Source organism: Talpa europaea (genome assembly GCF_964194135.1).
Source record: "Talpa europaea genome assembly, chromosome: 9".
NCBI classification, from domain to species: Eukaryota; Metazoa; Chordata; class Mammalia; order Eulipotyphla; family Talpidae; genus Talpa; species Talpa europaea.
In genome coordinates, this window is record NC_140076.1 from 62,633,378 (window position 1) to 62,652,086 (window position 18,709).

At 35.0% G+C, this 18,709-nt stretch overlaps 1 protein-coding gene across 1 annotated transcript in view; it reads left to right on the top strand.

The window, feature by feature from the left end:
• Positions 1–3,574: 3,574 nt before the first annotated feature.
• OMA1 (OMA1 zinc metallopeptidase) overlaps positions 3,575–18,709 on the top strand; it is a gene marked incomplete at both ends in the record, with an annotated part of 42,650 nt that continues 27,515 nt past the window's right edge. Inside the window, 6 exons of the mRNA XM_084243188.1 lie at positions 3,575–4,065; positions 7,241–7,469; positions 9,831–10,004; positions 10,098–10,205; positions 13,060–13,188; positions 17,280–17,354. Coding sequence (XP_084099314.1) covers positions 3,575–4,065; positions 7,241–7,469; positions 9,831–10,004; positions 10,098–10,205; positions 13,060–13,188; positions 17,280–17,354 — 1,206 coding nt within the window. The remainder of the gene's footprint in view (positions 4,066–7,240; positions 7,470–9,830; positions 10,005–10,097; positions 10,206–13,059; positions 13,189–17,279; positions 17,355–18,709) is intronic.

Here is an 18,709-nt window from a genome sequence, read left to right on the forward strand (position 1 = left end):
ATAGAAACTCAGTGAAGAGGAAGAATTATTTTAGAGTTACAGTAAGAACTTAGAAGCTCAAATATAGGAAGTACAACAGTGCAGTGGTCTTTTGCAAACTAGGAAGGTGTGTGAATCTGCCCAACAACCCCAAGTTTCATGGTCTCTTATTTTCTTTCCATAAGTCAATTCCGTTGTCCTTTCCTTAGATTGAATCTATAAGCACTTTCATTTTTCAGATAGTTGGCTATTGATCTGAGACAACGGAGGGCAGAGTACTGAAGAGAACGTTCTACGGCCATTGATCGAAGAGAACGAGGGACAGTTCTGCCATCTCATCTATAGCTGACCTTTTTATAATGAGTTAATCAAAACAATCATAAGCAAACAGCCCATTAGAACAGCAAGTTAGAGTTGAATCAGTTTATCAAACAGCCCATCATAATTGATATTCTTGGTATTTCTCAAGTTCAGCCCCCAGTTTGTTATCAGGCTCCCAGTTATCTTGACCCTGGTACATCAGATGGCGTCAGTGTCTGGCTCTCTTTTGGGCATCATCAGGGCAGGAATCTCAGTTTAAAGCAAGAGTTTAAAGAAAACACCATTTGTCATATATGTACATGTGCAGCCTATGCTAGTTGTGCACATACAGATTCCTGTCGTAGGTATGGAGAATAGAATCTTAGACTCAGTATTTAAGCCTGAAGTATATTTTCCCACTTGAAACAATCCTTTTAAATTATTTTTTCTACATCTGCCCAAGTGACAAAAAACTATAGTTGCATTCCTGAGCTATTCTGCTGCTCATGTATATCCTTTTTTAAAAAAAACCCTACATAGCACATAATGAGGAATTGTATTTTTTTTCCCCCCAAATAATCTTATTTGGGTATATCTTTTTTTTCCTCAGCTAGATTATAATCTCTGTGTGGACGTGAACTGAATTTTGTGCTGCATCTATAACTCATTTGCCACCTAGGTAATGAGGAAGACATGCAATACTAATTTTGAAATAACTTCCAGTTTTAAATTATTTTACAATTTTCAGCGTGTTCCCCCCTCCCAAAAAAAAAAAAACACCAAAAAACAACCGAAAACTAAAAAGAATGTTGTTAGTAGTGTCAAACTGTTAGACATTCAAAATAGGTAGTAATAAAAAAAGGGTTAACGTGTAGTTCATGTTTGCTTTTATTCACATTATTTGTTAATTCAAGGGCTGGATGTATAAAGTATATAAGAAAATTGAGAAATTTTCATGTAGTTTTGTAGGTAGTACTATAATCTTACAATTTTTTTTATTGCTTTTGTATCAGGGTAATGCTGGTTTATAAAGTGAGTTATAAATGATTTCTTTTTAAATCCCTGGAAGAGCTTGTAGGGAATTATTAATTCTTATTAATTATTAATTTAAATGTTTGGTAGAATTCTTCAGTGAAGATATTTGGGACTAGAACTTCCTTTGTGGTAAGGTTTTTAACTACAAGTTCAAAAAAAAAAATGATAGAGGACTTCATGTTGTTTCTTCTTGAACAAGTTTTGGTGTATTTTTCAGGGAATTTGTCCATTTCATTTAAGGTGTCAAATTTAAGATTTTCTTTTACTAGTCTCAAGAAATTTGATAATGACATACCTTGTATTTCCTGTGTATGGGATTTTTCTTTAACTTTTTGGGTTTGTGGGTTTACAATTATCAAATTTTGGAAAATGTTGGTCATTATTTTTTCAAGTAGTTTTTTTCTGTCCAATATCCCGATTTTTTGGGGGGACTGCAGTCACACTTCTATTAGGACATTTGAAGTTATCTCACACCTTAGTGATCCTTTGTGTTTTTTTCCCCCAGTCTATTTTCTCTCTGCATTTCTAATGGATGTCAAATTCACGAGTCTTTATTTCTGCAATGTCTAATCTGATACTAGATAAAAAAATAAACAAGATGAGAGTATAGCATCATAGTTTTCTGGTCTAGAAGTTCACTGTAGGTCTTTAAAGAAAATCTCTTATAAAATATACCTAACTTTTCCCTTAACTTCTCACACAAATGCAATATAGTTTTACTTAGTCCTTGTCAATGCTTTCATTTCTATTATTTAGTAGTTTCAATTGATTGATATTCTATGGATCACATATCCTGCTTCTTACATGCCTGGTAATTTTTAGAAAAGATTTATTTTATTTATGCATATAAGAACTGGGATATAGGCTAGAGGTGTGAAGGGTGAGAGGATTCACCAGAGCAGAGTGGGAGCACAACAGGCAGATTGACTGAAATACACTGCTGAGGGGAGCAGTGGGCGGGGCAGGAGAGGTCTGCTGTGCCATGTGGGTAGCTCCCTGTTGGGGGATTGAACTTGTGCTACAGTGGCTGGCAATAGATAGCTTCATAGTGCTGCATCTTATGTGCCTCATGTGCCATGAGGGAGGCCTCTAGTTTTTAACTTTTAGTTTTTATAGTTTGGAAACTTTTTTTTTTTTAGAATGTGGTTAAACTACAAGAAACAGTTGGATCTTTGGGGATATTGCCTTTCATCTTTGCTAGGTAGTTTCAGAGTAGCTTTTAGTTTAATGCAAATTTTTCCCTAACATTTTGGCAGAACCCTTCTGATTACCCAGTGCTCCATGTGTTAATAAGGTTTTCCACTTTGAAAGGTGTGAACAGGCATTATACACTGTCCTGTGTGAAACCTACATTTTGTTCCTCTAATTCGGGTGATTCTTTCCTAGCCTCAGGAAGTGTTTTCAGATTGTATGTGCTGATCAGGGTTTAGCTGAGATCTCTGCAGATCTCTGGAGCTCTTTGCTTCCGTAGCTGTTTTGTTCATCTGGTACTCTGCTTTGTGAGCTCTAGCTGCTGTACCCTACTTGAACCCCAGTTTCATCTTTTCAATTTAGGGGGGTATTGTTCTAGATTTAGGTTTCTTCTCTCAGTCTAGCATCCTGGCCATAAGCTGGGACAGTTTTGGGGCTTGCCTTATTTGTTTCCCATCTCTCAAGGGTCATCATTCTTCATTGTTTAATGTCCAGTCTGTTGAAACCATTGTTTCACGTCTGTCTTTTTTAGGTAGGAGGTTATGTCTAGCTTCTCTTAACCACCTTGAGCCCAGTCAGAAGTGCCCGGGTTATAACTGAAAAGAGCAAATTTGTATTTAAAAAAATACATTTTATAAGTTAGATTTTACTTTATATTGTTACATGTTTCTTCCCCTCAGTTACTCTCTATTGATAAAATTTTATGGCTATTTTTATGTAATCCACTTACTCCTCAAATAATTTAGCTGTTAAAGTAAAAATAAACTCCCCTCAAAATTAAAGTAAAAATAAACTCCCCTCAAAATTAAAAAGTTGAAAAAAAGGATCAAGTTTCCAAAGTACATGTTGTAGAGTAAAAACACTTAGTAAAATCTCTGTGGTTTGTATTGTTGAAAGGCATTGGAGTAGACATATGAGTGTAAATCCAAGGTACTTTAGCTGAGATGTCTTAAAGGAAGGTCAGCTGGCATGCCTTTTTCATAAATGTTACATTCCCAGCTTAGTGAATAGGTATTTTCAGAGATCTTATAGTTTATTTTTTGTATTCCAGGTACACAGCAAAAGAAAGATGAACTACATCTATGGATTACAGTCGGCTACTAGAAATCTTGTTTTCAGATTTAATACACTGACCAAGTGGAAAAAATGTAACAGCCTAGCTGTATCTTCAAGGGACTGTCATCAAGTGCAAATTAACTATATACTAAAGAATCAGGATCTGGGGGTAAATCAGTGTGATAGGTTGACTTTTCATGGGAACTTTCATTGCTATAGGACTTTCAGTAACAAAGGAACAGGATGCCTCTTGAGTACCAAAAGCAAGGAAATTTTGACGACAACCAGAAAATGTACTGCATGGAATGACACTCTTTCAAGACAACTCCCGATAAAAGAAGTTGTAGGAGTTCCTACTGTTTCAGTATTGCATCCTTTAAACTTTTTTCCCGTGAGAGACATCAGGAGTTTCCACACTTCTCCACGGTTTCAAGCTGCTCCGGTCCCTCTCCTGTTGATAATTCTAAAACCAGTGCAGAAATTACTTGCCATCATTGTAGGCAGGTAAAATGTTTTTGTAGAAAACAAACTTTCATAAAAGGGTATTTGTAAATATACACTGTTAAAGAAAATTTGTTAGATTTCCCTCCTATGTTTAGCTCAAAATTGTAAACAATTAGTTCTACCCAGTTTGTTATGCATTATTTAATAATCTTGAAATAATTTCTGCATATTACAGAAATAAGATTTTTTAACAATTATTCTTACGTATCTTAGACAGCCTTTTAAAAGATTGGTTTTAGGATTATAACAAGAATCAGAAATACTGTTTATAACTCGTGTAAAAACAAGTCTTACATTCCTTTTTTTAGTTTGTGGAATTTGAGGCAATGAATCATGAAACTGAAGAACTTTGCTTACTACTAGCCAAATAGATTTTAAAGCATTACTATATATTAATTTTTTATTCTATATCTAACAAATCTTTGTTTTTTGCCCTTGGTAGTCCTTCATAATAATATCTATACAGCTTACTAGTGACTTATGTTTAATTCAAACGTCCTATAATGAATTCTGTTTTTTCTCCATGAAGATTAAAGAAAGGTAAACATTGACCTTTTATAAAGCTTTCTTATGTTTGACGGTTAGAAAGTCTCTTCTAGCTTTCTTCCATATTAACAGGCCTAGATTTTTTTTATCAGAAAGCAAGAACTTTGTAATTTTTTGCGTTTTTTTATGATTTGTCATTGACACTCAAAAAATGTGCAGCTATCAGTTTTCAGTTTTTTTTAAGATTTATTTATTTATGCATACAAGAACTGGGGTACAGGCCAGAGATGCGGGGGATGAGAAGATTCACCAGAGACAAAGTGGGGAACAGAACAGGCAGACTGACTGAAATATACTGCTGAGGGGAGCGGTGGGTGAGACAGGAGACCACTGCATCACCATGTGGGTTACTCCCCTGGCAGGCCAGGGATCAAACTTGTGCTGTGCTGCAGTGGCTGCAGATGGCTTCATAGTGCTGAGACTTAACCCCTTGCACCACCAAGGAGGCCCCATAGCTGTCAATTTTTAAGTAATGAATGTCAGATAAAACCAGAAAATAGTGAAAAAGCAGTAAAACAGATTTTATTCAGGACTGTTGCAGTAGGAGAAAAGAAACCTTGTTATAGAACAAGAGTCACTTTTGAATACAGCATGGGCATATAAGAATTTATAGCTAAGAAATAGTTGGGGGTTGGTAGATGGAAAATAAGAAACATCAGGACTAAGGTGGGTATTCTATGTCAACCTACCTACCAGGATTCTTGCTAAGGACAGGTGAGGATATTCAGATATCACCTGCGGGGTGGTGAAGGATGGGAAACCTGAAGGTATGGAGGGTAAATGATGCTGGTTTAACTGTCTTATCAGGAGTGCTGTAAAATTGGATTGTGCAGAGATGAGCTTGGTAGTCTGAAAGTTGAGAACTAGTTGACAAAGAATTCAGGGGAGCCTGAGTAGAGTTTGGTGCATGAGAGTATCAACAATTAAGACCAGGGTGTTCTTGGACTAATAACTTTTTCTTTCCTTTAAATTATTTATTTAAAAAATTGTGGTTTTTTTTGTAGCTATTATATAGATTACTTAAAGTTACCTTTTAGGGTAGATTTTCATACATTTTAAACAAAGTTAACTCAAAGTTTAAAATAAGAAATAAGTATTCTTAATAGTTAGGCTTTAATACCTTCAGGTTGAAATGTTTTCTATAAAGACAGTTGTGTCATTTAACAAAGTAAATATTACTTAAAGAAGTTATGAGACATTTTTATCGTAAGGGAATGTATATATTTTAAATTTCTGTTGTCATTTCATAGATAAATTGACAATGAAAATTTTTGTCCCAGTATTAGGAACATTGCTTGTCAGAATGTCTCTGCACCGTAATAAGCAATATTGTTGCTTAGTAGAAATTGAACCTCCTCAGATGTTACCTGTAATATGTCTCATTCCTTTATTTATAGTGCCTGTGCATTTATTGCCTCTTTGTGGTGTTCTACAGAGTGGAGAACACCACTCTGAGAGTGGAGTGTCTGTTACTGAGTAATATTTGTTTCTAAAATCAGTGCTGAGGTAGTTTTCCTTGCACCTTGCTAAAGCATTGGCTGATTGTACCAGAAACCTGATGAGCAGTGGGAAGACTGGTGGTTACAGGTATAGTACAGGAGTCCTCTCAGATATTTATTTGGGCAAGTCATTTTTTTTTTTTTTAAGATTTATTTATTTGTATAGGAAATGAGGTACGGCCAGATGTGAGGGAGGGTGAGAGGATTCACCAGAGACAGAATGGGGAACAGAACAGGCAGATGGACTGCAGTACACTGCTGAGGGGAGCAGCGGGCGAGACAGGAGAGGTCTGCCGCGCCATATGGGCATCTCCCTGGCTGGTCAGGATCAAACCCGCGCTGCAGAGGCTGCAGAGAGCTTCACAGCGCTGCGCTCAACCGCCTGCGCCAGCCAGCAGGGGAGGCCCCATCCTTAATTTTTTTTTTTTAAGATTGATTTATTTATGCATACAAGAGCTGGGGTACACGCCAGAGATGTGGGGAGTGAGAGGATCCACTGGAGACAGAGTGGGGAACAGAAAGGGCAGACTGACTGAAATACACTGCTGAGGGGAGCAGTGGGCAAGACAGGAGAGGTCTGCCGAGCCCTGGCTGGCCAGGGATCGAACTCGTGCTGCAGAGGCTGCAGATTGCTCCAAGGTGCGGTCCTTAACCCCTTGTGCCCACAGGGAGGCCCAATTCATCCCATTTAGTGGTTAGGTGCTCAGGCTTTGCATCACAATGCTTTATTTGGTTGATTTTTCTTTTTTACCTCTATCAATGTGGACAGGTTGCTTAGCTTCTCTCTATTTTCTCTTTTGTAACAGCGTTATTACATAGATTAAATAAGATAACGTGTATAGCAGTTTGTATGTGATAGTCAATATTGACTGGTGATAGCTATAGTAAAATAGCTTCTCATTTAGTGTGTACCTTTACAGTAACATTAATTCAAATGAACATTAGAATTTTAAACTATCACTCAATGTAGCTGGTTACATTTTCATCATTTAGGTTGGGTTTTTGTAAATTGAAAAACAGTCTGTAAAGGGAAATAGAAAAAATTAAGTACTTAACAACATAAAATTTTAGTGTGAGGACTGATTTTTGGTAATATGTGCTGGAACTTTGAATTTTTCTTTTTACTCTAGGGGCATAAGGAAATGGTGGCAGGCACTCCCACCTAACAAGAAGGAACTATTTAAAGAAAGTGTAAGGAAGAATAAATGGAAGTTATTCCTTGGCTTGAGTAGTTTTGGATTGCTCTTCGTAGTGTTTTATTTTACTCACCTGGAAGTGAGTCCCATCACAGGAAGGAGCAAGCTACTAGTATTGGGGAAAGAACATTTCAGACTTTTATCAGAACTGGAATATGAAGTAGTAAGTAGTAAGAATTGTTTTTAATGAGATTGCTCAATATAATACTCAAACAGGAAAGTTTCTTAAATATGAAAGATAAATGTATTTTATTTTAATCTTTGATAGGAAATTGGTATTTTCTTTTCCAAAAGGCCCCAGATATTTCATACTTAGTATTTCTAATGCCTATATGTTCTCCTATTCACCAGCTAGCTACTGCTCATTATGTGTCATCTTAAATGTCACTTTCTCAAGTGAGTCTTCCTTGATGATCCAGATGGGATAAGGCACAGTGGCTACATTAGGCTCTAGGGGTTATCCTTCATACAGATTGAATTCCAAATTAGCTCATTTGTACTTGTGCCCAATACGTGGCTATATTGGGCTGAATTTTTACTTTCTCTTTGAATACTGTTTTTTCCTTCAGAATACTTGTCATAAGGGTAGCATAATTATTTCCAAAGTTATTTATTTGTTGATCTGTCTCCCTTGAAAGACTGAGCTCCAATGTAGAGACCCTGTTTTATCATGTTGAGTACTAGCAACACACATATTTAGTATGTTTAGTACTTAGTGCATATTTTTTTTTTTGAGGCATGTTTTTATTTATTTGTTTGTTTGTTTGTTTTGTTTACACATGCACTGGGTACAGTCAGAAGTGCGGGAGGGTGAGAGAATTCACCAGAGCCAGAGCAGGGAGCAGAGCAGGCAGAAGGACCGAAGTACACTGCTGAGGGGAGCAGCAGGTGGCAGGAGAGGTCTGCGCGCCATGTGGGACCCTCCTCCGGTGGACGGGGAGCAGCCAGGAATCAAACCGGCGCGGCAGAGGCCGCGGGCAGCTTCGCAGCCCAGCGCTCAACCGCTGCGCCACTGGGGAGGCCCCTTAGTGCATATTTTTGGAATAAATAGATATGAAATCTGAATTTTTGAACTTTGGGGTAGAGTAAGATGTACCCAAACATCAGTTTTGGCAATAATTATGGTTTTTTTAAGTGCAAAATAAAGTTGGAATTCAAAGCCTTAACCCTTGGAAAGTGTAACAACTCAGGTAATGAAAGATTTTGTACCAATTAGTGAGTTCCTGGAGAACAGATCATCTATTTCTGTTGCATAGTACATATAGAGTATGCACTCACCTAATTGTTGTGTTGAAATTTCCTAGTCTCACTTAGCTTTGGCATGGTTAGATCTTTATATCTTTTTATTCCACTTGAATTTCAGAGTTTATTAGTGGAAAGTTGTCATTGAAAGAAATGATGGTTTTTCACTAAAAGATTATTCTTAGGTTAAGATTAATCTCTTCTAATATATTTTATATAGACATTTGATATATTTCTTAGGATATAGTGAAGTCAGGCCAGTTTGAGGAAAATGTTGTAGAAAGATTGAGTTTACTGTTAAATTAGTGCATTTTTGAACATTAATATCACTAAGAAGCTTTAAAAAATTATATATCTACATAAATGCTTTCCATTCTTTTTAACTTACAAATATAATCCTGCTTGATATGTTCTTCTAGAGATATTTACAAAGTACTATAATTACAAAAAATCTTGTTGTATTTACTTCAGACTGTTTAATATAATAGTGTGTTTTGTTTCAGATCTTTTACATTGGTGACTTTTGCTTAAAAAAATGCTAATTGATATAAAGACTTCCAAATTCATATTCTACAAAATCATCTATCTTTAACGTCTCAAGGAAGAAGCTTACAAACAGTGATTCACATATGAAAGAAAAGATATTTTGGGAACATCCTTAATTTTCTTTGCACTGGAATGGGTCTCAAGAATGTAGCTGCAGAAGTATCACGGTGGCTAGTCTAAATTAGCATAATACAAAGAAAATGATTATCTAGGAATTCTAAAGTTGCAGTGATTTCCTGTGTGAATTATCTTTGTGAATGAAACACTTTAAAATTAATGAAGTGTCATTTTTGATAGAAGTTTAACTTTCTTGTTAAGTATAAGGTATTTTCTGTTTAGTGGTTCTGAAAGTAACTTTCTCTTATATTTTACTTAATGAACTATTTATGTTCTCTAGGCAGTGCTTTGTTTTCTCTACTTTCAAATACTAGGAAAGCAGAAAAAAATAAGCATTTTATTTGTTTATAAGCTAATAGAAAAGATAAATACAATTTTTATTTCAGCCAATTTATATGAAAATTTTTAATTATTAGAATTTGTCGCATTTGTAAGAAACCACATTGCTTTTGCATGAATAATTCAAATTTGAGAAATTTTAGTGTTTATACAGATTTTTACATAATTAAAAATTAAAATGTTCAACAATAAGTACCCATATAATTGTGTACATGAAGTAATACAAATAGTTTTGTAGAGCTAAAACTCTTAAAGACTACATATTTTTCTACTCTTTCAGTGGATGGAAGAATTTAAAAATCATATGCTTACCGAGAAAGATGCCAGATACCTAACTTTTAAGGAAGTGTTTTATCATCTAATTGAATGTAATAAAGATATCCCAGGGATCTCTGAGATCAATTGGATTATTCATGTGGTTGATTCTCCAGATATAAATGCCTTTGTGCTTCCAGTAAGTAAATATTCTAAAACTTGATTTTTAGTAAATTTAATGTTCTATTTTTATGGTGTTCTAATAGATTACATTATTTTCTTTATGGCGCAGAATGGACAAGTGTTTCTCTTTACTGGACTTTTAAATAGTGTAACTGATGTTCATCAACTTTCCTTTCTTCTGGGCCATGAAATAGCGCATGCAGTACTTGGACATGCTGTAAGTACTTAACATGAATATGCAATTGTTGAAATATTGCTTTGAAGTTGACAAATTAAATCTTTTAAAGACTAGTCTTTTCAGATTTTTTCTTTTAATGACAGAATTTTAGTGTTTAGTAATTGCCTTACTTATACTGTTACCTGAAAAAATATGATTGGCTAATTTTGAGCATTTGTATGGTTTTTAGTATTTAGTATTGAATAGTGTTTCTCTTAAATACTATTTTTATCACCTGTCTCTTTTGCTAAAAAGTAATTATTCTCAACCTCTAATTATTTCAAATTAGATTTTAAACTTTCCATAATTATTAACATACTTGTAATCTAGTCAGAAAATTAACTGCAGGAAAGTGATATTACTATTTAAGTAGGTAAATCACTTTTCTATTCATTCTCAGAGGATAGCTTGAAGCATCTTTGAAAATGTCTAGAATGATAAGCTATATATATAATTAATGCAGAGTAATAAGAATGATACCTTGCCATTTTACAGTTTATTGAGCTTTTTAATATGTACCTTTTCATTCATAATTTTAATACCAACCTCATGAGATGTGTACTTAATATCTTTATATTCTACATGAAGAAACTAATGCTTAAAAAGATTCTTAGTAAGATGACTGCTAACATGGCAAAGTGGCAGAAGCCATGCTTCAACCCAGGTTTTTTGTTGTAAGTCTAGCACTTCTTCCTTTTGCCGTAGTTACCAGCAGCACTTGTCTTAGAGACCATAGAATTCAGATTGATTCATGCGGCTGTAAATATATATTTGCTTGAGTTAGCATGAGTCCAGAAAAGTAATATATTGATTTTACTCATTATTATTCATTAAGAAAAATGCATTGTTATTCATTAAAAAAAGTTCTTTTGCACATATAAGTGGAGAGAGATATATTTTCTTTAAAACATTTAGGTAAAACATTTAGGTAAATAGTGAAGGAATTATGAAATGAAATATATAAAACTATATATAATTTTAACTTGAAATGGAGATGATAATGTTACTATTTGCTCTAAAAGTTTTCTTGAATTCTGTCTATTCCTTTTATATTAGTAAGAGAAGATGGGCCAAAAGTTGTGCTTTTCTGAGGCAAAAATACATTTTGTCTGAGTTACAAGAAAATATCAAAGACAGTATTTCTTAAGATAAATAGAAGACTAAATGTAAGCTGTTGAAATAAATTATCTTTGAAGATATGACTTCATGCCTGCACGATCAAATTTTAGCATTTGAAAGGTTAATATTCAGTACATTTGTTTTTCTGGCATCTAATTTCAGTGCCTTATTCACTATATTTTTGTCATTTGCAAGAACAGTAATTAGATGAGACATAAAAAGCAAATAACAGTGTTAAAAATAGAAAGTAGTTATTAATATTTCTTTGGCAGAGGTCTTAGATGTTATCAACACTATATTTTCTCTTTTAGGAGTCTCCATTTGGTTTGACCCAGCCTTTTGTGTGTTTGCTTTATTCTATAGATTTTTTTAAAACTTTTTAGTTTCCCAAGACTATTACAGCAAACATATTCTTTAATAATTAACAAATATTTCCTCTTCATTAATGACTTCTTCATTCAGATGCTTTAACTCTTTCATACTAAAATATACTTATAGTGAATATAAGAATATTTTGTGAGGGCAGATTATATTGTTGAGGGACCTTGTAGGGGTTATTTTTAGTTGTCAAGTGTTATGTTCAAGTAATGACTCCTGTCTTATCAGTATCAGTATTACTTTAATATTTATTAATAAACTTTAATGACAGTGGACAATCGAGTGCATTAAACTCAGATATTATTACTCAAAACAACTTTTTAAATATTTTTTTTTTTTTTTTTTGCCTACTGCTCTAAGTACAAAAATTTATAGTACCCAATTTCTGATGAGAAATACCAACCTTATAAAATCTCAAACTTGCATAGATGACTCATACTTTCTGTATTTGGTCATGAAGATCAAAAACTTATTTCATATCAACTTCCAATCTTTTTCTGAATTGTTGCTTCTTTTAACTGCTTTATATGTTTGGTAGCATTTAGTCTCTGTCCAAAGTATAATCATTTAATTTTTTTTTTTTTTTTTTTTTTAAATAGAGGCATGTTTTATTTATTTATTTATTTTGTTTACACATGCACTGGGTACAGTCAGGAGCGCGGGAGGGTGAGAGAATTCACCAGAGCCAGAGTGGGGAGCAGAGCAGGCAGAAGGACCGAAGTACACTGCTGAGGGGAGCAGCGGGCGGCAGGAGAGGTCTGCGCGCCATGTGGGACCCTCCTCCGGTGGCCGGGGAGCAGCCGGGGATCGAACCGGCGCCGCAGAGGCCGCGGGCAGCTTCGCAACCCAACGCTCAACCGCTGCGCCACCAGGGAGGCCCAATCATTTAATTTTTTAAAAAACTGAAGACTATATTAGACATTTTAAAACTTAGTAGACTTGATTCCTGTTCTTTTACTAATAATTTTGTGAATTTGGGCAACTATTTTAACCTCTCTTTGTTCTGTTTCCTTTATCTATAAAATAGGGAGAATTGTAACTATTGCACATGATTATTATGTTTGTAAATATAAGAAACTCATAAGTTAATGAGCATGTCATTGTATTGGAATGATGGTAATTATCTCAATAAATGTTAGTTGAGTGAATGAATGTGTATGAAAGTATGTAAACAAGGGATGGGAGAAACAGACTGGGAAAGGATAAAGCACACAGAAGAAAACTTGTGATCTTAATTGGTAAAGGTCAGTTAAACACATGTAGTTATTTAATGAGATTACCATGATGAACTAGAAAATGTAGGTGTTTACTGTGTCAATTTATTAACTGTAATTTTCATTATTTTGATTATTCTTAGGCAGAAAAGGCTAGCCTGGTTCATTTATTGGATTTCTTGGGTCTGATTTTTCTCACAATGATTTGGGCCATCTGTCCTCGGGATAGTTTGGCACTTTTGGGACAGTGGCTACAGTCTAAATTGCAGGAGGTAAGTCTGAGACAATAATTTGAATTTGTAATGACTTGCAGTGAGGATATTTTATTGTAAAGCAACTAATACTTGAGATGTTTTCACATTATCATGAACTATAGCTACTCATTTTTAGCACCTTATATTTTCTTATTTTTAGGGGATATTTTTGTTTTTTTAAATTGAAGACTTGTTTTTATTTATTTATGCATACAAATACTGGGGTGTAGGCCAGAATTATGGGGTGTGTTGAGAGGATTCACTAGAGACAGAGTATGGAGCAGAACAGGGAGATCTACTAAAATACACTGCTGAGGGGAGCGGCAGGCAAGAAGGGAGAGGTCTGCTATGCCATGTGGGTCAGCTCCCTGCCCTGGATCTGACTTTTGCTGCAGTGGCTGGTGATAAGCTTGATAGTGCTGAGACTTTAACCCCTGTGCCACCAGGGAGGCCCCTTTAGGGGATATTCTTTTTTTTTTTTTTTAAAGATTATTTATTTATATAAGCACTGGGTACAGTCAGAAGCACAGGAGGGTGAGAGAATTCACCAGAGCCAGAGCAGAGAACAGAACAGGCAGACTGACGAAATACACTGCTGAGGGGAGCAGCGGGTGGCAGGAGAGGTCTGCGTGCCATGTGGGCCCCTCCCCGGCGGCTGGGGATCCAACTGGTGCTGCAGAGGCTGTGGGCAGCTTTGCAACCCAGTGCTCAACCTCTGCGCCACTGGGGAGGCCCTTTAGGGAATATTCTTTATAATGAATGTTCAAAGTAGAAAAGACTACATCTCTCAAATCACTGAGGTGGATGAGATAGAAGGATTTAGTACCTTTTGAGTGATAGTTTTTGGAAGCATGCTGTCAAGGAAGGTCACAGGGCCCTGTCTTTCCTTTTGTTCTTTTATCTGAAAACTTTCTACTTTTGCTTTTCTTAATGACTGATGTACTAACTGCTTGAATTCCCCTTCCTCAAAATACTTGCATTTTGATGGGAAACTTAAAAAGCTGTCAATTTTTATACTCACAGGATTGTCTAAAGCTGCTTTACAAACCTTCCTCAGTCCCAGTTAAACTAACATTGTCAAGCAAATATTGAAAGGACATTTTAACTAGGTATTTGTAATCTTTTGTTTTTAAGTGCTTATATGTAATGATAATCATCTCATAAAATTTACTGATTCTTTAGTTTTAGTTGAAACACTGTAAAACTGCAGTAGGTCTTATAATCTTGATAATTGCTTTGTTAACTATGATTAATTAATTTATTTTACATCTTCAAATATTTCCTCTAGTCCTGGGAGGTTTGGCTCTTTAGGAACAATCTGTTATTTGTTTATTTAATGATTTGTGGAGCACCCATCAGAGTGCCATCTGGGTGCTGTTTAAACCTAATGCGCAAAGTTCTTTGAGACTAATTGTTTTTGAAATTGAGTAACTAAGTGTTTGATCTGGTGTTACCATCTCAATTGGCTTCATTTTTATTGAAATAAAGGTTCCTAAAGGAAAAAAGAAAGATTGGCTATTGCTTAGGTTATAGGATCTCATATTTTGAATTTTATTTTGTCACTGATGTGCTGAAAAGTCAATGGAATTAATGTAGTTTTTGCCTGTCTATCTACAGTAGCTTTTTTCTGTAATGGAATCAGGAGATTTTATTATAAGAAAGATAATTTGTAGCTGTTTCTCCCTTGAAATACTTGACGAATCCTGCTACTTCAATATAATTCTTCAATTTAATAATTAAACTGAGAGTAAAGCAGGGGTTACGTCTGTTTGATTTTTTCCATCCTTAATCATGGTCCCCTGATACTTTTGGTGGTAAGGAAATGTTTCTCTCTCTATAAATAAAAAGCCTTGCCTTGATCATTGTGATCGGGAAGCAGAAGGAATGCTGATAGTGAAGTCAGTGATGAGGGGCAACTACTAACTGTTACTAGTCAGAGAAAGGGAGAGAGGAGGAAAGAAGTAGGGGCCTTTACTGAATTATCGGGGAGTTCTATTTTGTAATCTTAAGTATTTGAGTATTATGTGGCAACCCAGAGTGTTACCAGGTAGGGTTTTGAGTAATAATTATAGTAGTTAATGTTTATTGAGTGCTTATCATATTCTAGGCACATATAAACACTATAGATTAATTATGTATAGGGGTTAAGAATACAGGCTTTGATCAGATGGACTTAGTTTGAATTCAGGCTCTATTAGACCTAAATTTTATAGAACTTGGGCAGCTTGCTTACCTGTAAAGGTCTCTGATTCTTTCTCTGTAAATTGGGATAATGATACTAACTCAAAGCATACGTCTGTTTTTTTTTTTTAAGATTTATTTATTTATTTATACAAGCACTGGGTACAGTCAGAAGGGCGGGAGGGTGAGAGAATTCACCAGAGATAGAGCGGGGAGCAGAGCAGGCAGAAGGACCGAAGTACACTGCTGAGGGGAACAGCGGGCGGCAGGAGAGGTCTGCGCGCCATGTGGAACCCTCCTCCAGTGGCCGGGGAGCAGCTGGGGATTGAACCGGCACTGCAGAAGCTGCTGGCAGCTTCGCAGCCCAGTGCTCAACCGCTGCACCACCAGGGAGACCCCATACTCCTGGTTTTAATTGATAATTTTAAAGTAGAATCTAAATGTAAGCACAATTGACATTTTAGGTTGGATATCCTTTGTCATGGGGAGTTGTCTTGTGCAGTGCAGGATTGTTTAGCAGCCTCTAAAACATCTGGCCTCTATCTCTATCCACTAGATGTCAGTAGCACTCTCCCACTCCCCCAGTTGTAATTATCAAAAATGTCTCCAAGCATACCCTAATATCCCTGGGGCATAAAATGACACCAGTGATTTTAGTATTTAGCATAGTACCTGGCACAAAGTAAGCACTTAGTAAATATGAACTATTACTATTTTCTCATTTCATCCACTCTCAACTATAGGAGATTGGTACTGTTACTAACTTTGTTTTAGATAATGATGTTACCGGGCTTAAACTGGCTAAACAATTAGTGGTAACAGATAATAATGTAGCATTTGGACTTCTCCTTTTAAAACCAATATTTTTCATCAGTTATACTTTCAGTAGATTTATGGGACACCTGCAGATTGCCCAGGGAGAAAGAAGACACTATATAGTAGAGTTCAGTAACCTAAAACAGATATGATTGAGAAGGAAGAAAGTCATATCTAGGGGTCACATGCTTGGATCCGATTGATTATAATGTATAGCCATTACTGACATGTAGCTACCTCTGAAAAATTGTTGCCCCGATTACTAGTTCTTTTCTCAAAAGTCCTTTCTATTGATCTATTGCCTACAAAGTTTTAGTACTTACTGAAAATTAGAATTTAACTGGAAAGCATTCACATAAATACAAGTAATTAGGAAAATTAAAGTTACGATACCTATTTGTATTTTTTATTGAAGTTGGAAGAAAATTTCATTTTCTTAGCTAATCAATACTTAGAAAAGAAAGAGGAAATTAAGATAATTAATCAAAGAAAGAACATCCTGCAATATGGTTAATTTCCTAACTGAAATAAATCCTCTAGTAGTATCTCTGGCTATTAAATAGCTATATTTTTTCAATTTTCTTATAAAAGTACAAGTTTAGATGTTCCTTGTCTATATTAAAAGACTGCATCAGTAAGCTTTCTTTGGGAATCCTTTACACAGAAGGTAGAGATTATAATTGGAAATATAGAAGTACTCTACATGATACTGTAGTCTTTCCAGAAGATTGTAGGCATGCTTTCCCCTATTCCTTCACATTTGAAAAATATTAACCTCTGATGGAGTAAATAAAATTGCAAACATTTCATGAATTTAATTTTATGAATCAAGATATTCCTCATTCACAAAAGTAAAAGCAGTTGCGAATGTTGCATAAGTGAATTATATTGAGGTTTTCAAGTAATTCCCTAATATGCTATAGTATAAGAAATTTGCCCTTTATCTATGTGTTCTTTTATCCTGGTTAAGATGTTTCTTGAAATGTTAATCATGGACCGCATAAAAATTTTATCCTAGATACTATGTGAAATTAATTGAAAAAAATCTCCATTTTGTTACTGCTTGTGTTATAAAACAAATGGCCTTAATGGTCTTTTTCATTCCTTCTTAGTATATGTTTGACAGACCGTACAGTAGAACACTGGAGGCTGAAGCTGACAAAATTGGATTACAGCTTGCTGCAAAGGTAAGATGTTTGTAGTTGAGAATACATAGCCTTCCTCATATGGTGGAAGAAAAACGTGTGCTATCTTAATGAGGTTTGGCATGGCCAAAGAATGAAAGCTGGGTTGTATACAATTTTTCATTAATATCTGTGAAAATTTATGCCTTTTGGAAGCTAGTACTATCTTTATTTTATTTCTCGCCCTTTTTTTTTTTTTGCTCATCTAAGGAGACTTTTTGAATACATAGGATTATATGTAGTTGTTTTTCCTCACTTGGAGAAAGGGTTGTCCTTTTGTAGCTATGCTCCCAGCTGAGCAAACTGAGTATTTATCATTTAAATAAAAATTGCTACAACAAACTTATTATTCTGTATCTTCAGGTTATTTTTGTTGCAGCAGATGGCTGATTTTTGCTATTCACTGAGGGCAGCTTTGGGACTTTATTCTGATTAAAGTTGGTCTCATTCATGTCTGTGTAACATGCCATTTCATATGTGGCTGCTATTTTAGTTACTTGTGGTAACTGGTATTGTTAGGTTTTAACAGTAGAAGTAAAACTGCATTTTTAAAAGTGAATGAAAACAATTCCACTTTACATATAAATTCAAATTGTATTTGACTATTCCTTGAGTTTCCTGTCATTAGAAGTTGTCTTAAAAACCACGCTAATTTAAACTTCTTATGAGTTTCATGGATTTAATTTTACAAATCAAGATATTCTTCATTCATAAAAGTAAAAGCAGTTCTGTGAATGTTGCATAAGCAAATTTTATTGAGGTTTCCAATAATTTCCTAATATACTATAGTACATGAAATTTCCCCTTTATCTGTGTGTTCTTTTGTTCTGGTTAAGAAACTTTTGCATATGAATAAATTGGTCCTGACTTATCTCCAAAAGCTTTTATTTTATCTTTTTTTATATATGATATGAGAAAGACATCAATGTAATTTTTTCCCCCATATTTATAGCTAGTAGACTCAGCACTGTTTATTGAAGATTCATCTTTTATCCACTATAATGTCTCTTCATCATTAATGTGTGAGACATTCTGGACGTCTGTTTCAGGGTTCCTGTTTTACTCCATTGGCCTGTCATTTATCTTTGAGCCAAAACCACATATCATTGTAGCTTTGTAGTTCATCTTGATAACTGATATTTTCTGTCCTCCACTGTTGTTCTGTAAGACTAACTTGGCTAGTCTATGTCTTTTGTTCTTCCGTGTAAATTTCAGAATCAGCTTAACAATTATACAACCATACAAAATTTGTCTGGAATTTTAAAGGAATTGCGTGCATTGAATATAGATCAATCTGGGGATAGTAGACTTGTGTCAACAGTATTGAGTCTTTCAATCCATGAACAAAGTATTTATTT